The sequence below is a fragment of the Oncorhynchus tshawytscha genome, linkage group LG28, assembly GCF_018296145.1.
Source record: "Oncorhynchus tshawytscha isolate Ot180627B linkage group LG28, Otsh_v2.0, whole genome shotgun sequence".
Classification (NCBI taxonomy): Eukaryota; Metazoa; Chordata; class Actinopteri; order Salmoniformes; family Salmonidae; genus Oncorhynchus; species Oncorhynchus tshawytscha.
The window spans coordinates 20,761,698-20,767,891 of record NC_056456.1 but is presented as its reverse complement, the minus strand read 5'-3'; the positions used below and the strand labels follow the sequence as shown (position 1 = coordinate 20,767,891).

Sequence of the window (6,194 nt, the reverse complement as noted above, 5' to 3'; positions counted from 1 at the left end):
TTTGGTTACTATATGATTCCATATGTGTTATTTCATAGTTTTGATGTCTTCACTATTATACTACAATGTAAAAATAAAATAAAAAAGTAAAAATTAAGAAAAACCCTGGAATGAGTAGGTTTGTCCAAACTTTTGACTGGTACTGTATACAAGGTCAGTACCAGAACCATATTTACAATGTGTAAGGATACTGTATCGATAGAGGTAGATATGTATAGGGTTAAGGTGACTAGGCCACAGGATACATGATAAACAGAGTAGCAGCAGCGTATATGATGATTGTATGTGAGTGGGTGTTTGTAGAGTCAGTATAAATATATGTGCAGATTATGTTTGTTAGCAAATGATAGAGTTCCATTTGCCGTGCGGAAGCAGAGAGAACAGTCTATGGCTTGGGCGGTTGGAGTTTTAAAGATTTTCTGGAACTTCCTTTCACACCGCCTGATATAGAGGTCCTGGATGGCAGGGAGCTCGACCCCAGTCGTGTACTGGGATGTCCTCACCCATCATCCTCTGTAGCACCATGCGATCGAGGTCGGTGCTATTGCCATAGCAAGCAGTGATGCACAGTGAAGATGTTCTAAATTGTGCAGTTGTAGAACTTTTTGAGGATCTGAGGGCCCATGCCAAACAATTTCAAGCTCCTGAGTGGGAAGAGGCGCTGCCATGCCTTCTTGACGACTGTACGTGCATGGACCATTTCATATGTTTAGTGATTTGGAATCAAAGGAACTTGAAGCTCTCGACCCGCTCCACTACAGCCATGTCGATGTGGTTTTGGGTGTCCTCGCCCCCCACCCCCTTTCTTGGTCTTACTGACGTTGAGGGAGAGGTTGTTGTTCCGGCCCCACACTGCCAGGTCACTGACCTCCTCCCTGTAGGCTGTCTCATCATCACTGGTGATCAGGCCTACCGCACCGTGTGTGAGCGAGAGTGTGAGTGTGAGCACACAGCACAATATTTGCACACAGATGATGAGTAAAACTCCATCAATACTCAGCAGATGACAAATCTGGCGTGAAGAAAACATCCTAATGCCACAGCTACAGTATCGTGATTAACGTTCTCCTTGCACTTTCAAGTGCTTCTCTCAAAAAGTTGTTGACAAAATGTGTCTTGGAAAGTAGGGGGTTATTTTCTGGCAATGTTTTTCAACTCCCTTGGAGACCAAAGTTTGCATACGCCAAGAATTGCCTGATTTCTTGGGTCTTAGAAAGTGTTTGTTGCGTTGATACCTTATTTTCTGTTGTGAGGCACTACATTCCCTCTTCACCTGTCAAAATACAAAGAGCAAATTACTTGTTTGTTTGTTCTTTCATGTTTCCATCAAATAGCAAGCGTTCCTTCTTTATCAGTCAGGGCAGACACGTTGATAGAAGCAATTTTCTGTTAAATGTTATTCGAGGCAAATGAAGGGATAGTAACAAACAATCTATGTAACTCAGTAGGTACTCAGCTGTCCAGCAACATTATTAATGCAGGTGATTCAGTTCCCCACAATAACTTTGGTCCAATGTTTACTGGTCATTTCATAGTCTGTGATTGCACAGGGAAACATTGATACAATTCCTGCATGTTATTTACCAAGCAGGGTTGGATATATAGGGAAACCTCAGGAATTGTTATACAGAGGAATTATACAGCTAGTTCTTCTAGATCAAGTTAGCAGGTAGGAGGTAGCCACATCATTAAAGGTAGTGGGGGCGCTGTGTAACCTTTCCTGAAGTCCACGCAGTTGTTTTTGAAGTCTATAAAATGTATCTGGCTTATGGCTACAGATTCAAGAGTGCTAATTGACTTTTGGAAATGATGTTGACCTCCTCAGCTCCATTTAAACATGAGTGGTGCGTGTTGATTTGGAGGCCTCTAGTTAATTAGATTGTAGAGAGTGTGAAGAGAGTTCTGAAATGCAGCCCCGAATTCTAACCCTTGACCTCTGTAGCCAAGCAAGACTGAGTCATCAGCACAAATTGCGATAAGAGTCTGTTGGAGTCAATGGAAAGTTATTCTTTAAGATTGAGTGTGTCTATCAATCAAGATCAAAAGTGTCTACCAGGAACATAACAGTCTGAAGGTTAGATGCTAAGCTATTCATGTATTGCTATTGATGTGTTCAATAATAACCAAAATGGTCAGGAAACCAGACAGAAATTGGCCTTGCCATATTCATTGGACAGACATATTGTACTTATATTGAATGGCATTTGGCTTCCAGTCATTACCACCAAGGAACTGCTATTGAAAAGGGTGTGAATGGGAAGACGTCTCATGGACGTTTCTCATAATGTCTCTCCAATACATATAATGCTCTCGGTCTATGTTTGAGCAGTATATGAAGTAATGTAAAATACAATTATAAGGAAGAAAATAACACTGACTCAAATAAGTTGTTACAACTGAAGTGTCATTTTATGAGACGATGACTCGTTCTCCCCTTGTCTGTGTCTTGTGTTTTGTGTTGCCCTCCAGGGAAATGTGATGAAGCGTTGGCCACACCACTCTCTCACACAGCTTTTACCAGCTCTTCTGTGTACTCCAGTGGATATGGGGCTGGATACGCAAAGCTCAACAGGAGAGGAGGTATTAACAACTGAAACCCTAAGCTTTTATTCTGATCATCTCTGGTGATTATTTTAAGCCGCAGTCTCATTCACTTCACTCACATATTGTTTGCCACATAGGAGCAGAGGATACTGATGTTTCTAAACTCAGCAAAAAAAGAAACATCCTCTCACTGTCAACTGCATTTATTTTCAGCAAACTTACGTGTAAATATTTGTATGAACATAATAAGATTCAACAACAGAGACGTAAACTGAACAAGTTCCACAGACATGTGACTAACAGAAATGGAATATGTGTCCCTGAACAAAGGGGGGTCAAAATCAAAAGTAACAGTCAGTATCTGGTGTGGCCACCAGCTGCATTAAGTACTCCAGTGCATCTCCTCCTCATGGACTGCACCATATTTGCCAGTTCTTGCTGTGAGATGTTACCCTACTCTTCCACCTAGGCACCTGTAAGTTCCCGGACATTTCTGGGGGGAATGGCCCTAGCCCTCACCCTCCGATCCAACAGATCCCAGACGTGCTCAATGGGATTGAGATCCGGGCTCTTCGTTGGCCATGGCAGAACACTGACATTCCTGTCTTGCAGGAAATCACGCACAGAACGAGCAGTATGGCTGGTGGCATTGTGATGCTGGAGGGTCATGTCAGGATGAGCCTGCAGGAAGGGTACCACATGAGGGAGGAGGATGTCTTCCCTGTAACGCACAGCATTGAGATTGCCTGCAATGACAACAAGCTCAGTCCGATGATGCTGTGACAAACCGCCCCAGACCATGACGGGCCCTCCACCTCCAAATCGATCCCACTCCAGAGGCCTCGGTGTAACGCTCATTCCTTCGATGCTAAACCTAAATCAGACCATCACCCCTGGTGAGACAAAACCGCAACTCGTCAGTGAAGAGCACTTTTTGCCAGTCCTGTCTGGTCCAGTGACGGTGGGTTTGTGCCTACAGGCAACGTTGTTGCCGGTGATGTCTGGTGAGGACCTGCCGATTGCGGACAGTCTGAGCACTGATGGAGGGACTGTGCATTCCTGGTGTAACTCGGGCAGTTGTTGTTGCCATCCTGTACCTGTCCCGCAGGTGTGATGTTCAGATGTACCGATCCTGTGCAGGTGTTGTTACACACTGCGAGGACAATCAGCTGTCCGTCCTGTCTCCCTGTAGGGCTGTCTTAGGCGTCTCACAGTACCGACATTGCAATTTATAGACCTGGCCACATCTGCAGTCCTCATGCCTCTTTTCAGCATGCCTAAGGCACGTTCACGCAGATAAGCAGGGACCCTGGGCATCTTTCTTTTGGTGTTTTTCAGAGTCAGTAGAAAGACCTAATCTTGGTATCATATAGGAGGCCGTTCACCCCGCTGTCATCCAGAGGGCGAGGTCAGTACAGGTGCATCAAAGCTGGGACCTAAAGACTGAAGAACAGCTTCTATCTCAAGGCCATCAGACTGTTAAACAGCCGTCACTAACATTGAGTGGCTGCTGCCAACATACTGACTCAAATCTCTAGCCACTTTAATAATAAAAAAATTGGATGTAATAAATGTATCACTAGCTACTTTAAACAATGCCACTTTATTTAATGTTTACATACCCTACATTACTCATCTCATATGTATATACTGTACTCTATACCATCTACTGCATCTTCCCTATGCCGTTCAGCCATCGCTCATCCATATATTTATATGTACATATTCTTATTCATTCCTTTACACTTGTGTGTATAAGGTAGTTGTTGTGAAATTGTTAGATTACTTGTTAGATATTACTGCATGGTCGGAACTAGAAGCACAAGCATTCCGCTACACTCGCATTAACATCTGCTAACCATGTGTATGTGACAAATCAAATTTGATTTAATTTGATTTAGTGTCCTAAGTTTTCATAACTGTGACCTTAATTGCCTACCGTCTGTAAGCTGTTAGTGTCTTAATGACCGTTCCACAGGTGCATGTTCATTAGTTGTTTATGGTTCATTGACCAAGCATGGGACCCTTTTCAATGAAGATATGTGAAATGATTTGGATTTTTACTAATTATCTTTGAAAGATAGGGTCCTGAAAAAGGGACATTTCTTTTTTTGCTGAGTTTATGTTAAATAGTTTAAGATTTGTGTGTGGAAGACACATGCAAATAAAATGATTTGCAAGTAGGTTAGAGTTGGCTATACAAGGTTATGGAGCTGGTTTAATTGTCTCTCTCAACCCTAGGTGCTGGAGGCTGGTCTCCTGTGGACACTGATCATTACCAGTGGCTGCAGGTGGACCTGGGAACCAGGAAGCAGGTCACCTCCATCGCCACACAGGGCAGGTACAGCAGCTCTGATTGGACAATGCAATACAGACTCCTGTACAGTGACACAGGAAGGAACTGGAGACCATATCTGCAAGATGGCAACATATGGGTGAGTTAATGATTTGAACCAAAGTGAAATAACAATGTTTTTAGTTTAAAGAGAGAGTCGCATCTGTCCTTTCAAATGAGTCCATTAGACATTGATGATGTATCAAAGAGGTACACTACATGGCCAAAAGTGTGTGGACACCCCTTCAAATGAGTGGATTTGGCTATTTCAGCCACACCCATTGCTGACAGGTGAATAAAACCGAGCACACATCCATGCAATTCCCATAGTCAAATATTGGTAGTAGAATGGCCTTACGGAAGAGCTCAGTGACTTTCAACGTGGCACCGTCATAGAATGCCACCTTTCCAACAAGTCAGTTCATCAAATTTCTGCCCTGCTAGAGCTGCCCTGGTCAACTGTAAGTGCTATTCTTGTGAAGTGAAAATGTCTTGGAGCAACAACGGCTCAGCCACGGTAAGCCGCACAATATCACAGAACGGGACTTCCAAGTGCTGAAGCGCGTAACGTGTAAAAATCATCTGTCCTTGGTTGCAACACTCACTACCGAGTTCTAAACTGCCTCTGGAAGTAACATCAGCACAAGAACTGTTCATTGGGAGCTTCATGAAATGGGTTTCCATGGCCGAGCAGCCTAAGATCACCATGCATGATGCCAAGCTCCGGCTGGAGTGGTGTAAAGCTCACTGCCATTGAACTCTGGAGGAGTGGAAACGCGTCCTCTGGAGTGATGAATCACGCTTCACCATCTGGCAGTCCGAAGGACAAATCTGGGTTTGGTAGATGCTAGGAGAAAGCAAACTGCCTCAATGCATATTGCCAACCGTAAGGTTTGGTGGCAGAGGAATAATAGTCTGGGTCTGTTTTTCATGGTTCGGGCTAGGCCCCCCTCCCTAAATCTATAGCGTACAATGACATTCTAGACGATTCTGTGCGTTCAACTTTGTGGCAACAGTTTGGGTAAGGCCCTTTTCTGTTTCAGCATGACAATGCCCCCGTGCACAAAGCAAGGTCCATATAGAAATGGTTTGTCGAGATCGGTGTGGAAGAACTTGACTGGCCTGCACAGAGCCCTGATCTCAACTCCATCAAACACCTTTGGGATGAATTGAAATGCAGAGTGCAAGCCAGGCCTAATCGCCCAACATCAGTCCGCAACCTCACTAATGCTCTTGTGGCTGAATTGAAGCAAGTCCACATACTGTTGGCCATGTAGTGTACCTACTCAATAAAAAATGAAAAGCTAGGCTTCAG

General features: G+C 44.0%; 1 protein-coding gene across 1 annotated transcript in view; it reads left to right on the top strand.

Moving 5' to 3' along the window:
- The window catches only part of LOC112227377 (contactin-associated protein-like 2), a 76,830-nt gene that overhangs the window by 10,553 nt on the left and 60,083 nt on the right, over positions 1 to 6,194 (top strand). The window contains exons 2-3 of the mRNA XM_042308075.1: positions 2,470 to 2,580; positions 4,786 to 4,979. Coding sequence (XP_042164009.1) covers positions 2,470 to 2,580; positions 4,786 to 4,979 — 305 coding nt within the window. The remainder of the gene's footprint in view (positions 1 to 2,469; positions 2,581 to 4,785; positions 4,980 to 6,194) is intronic.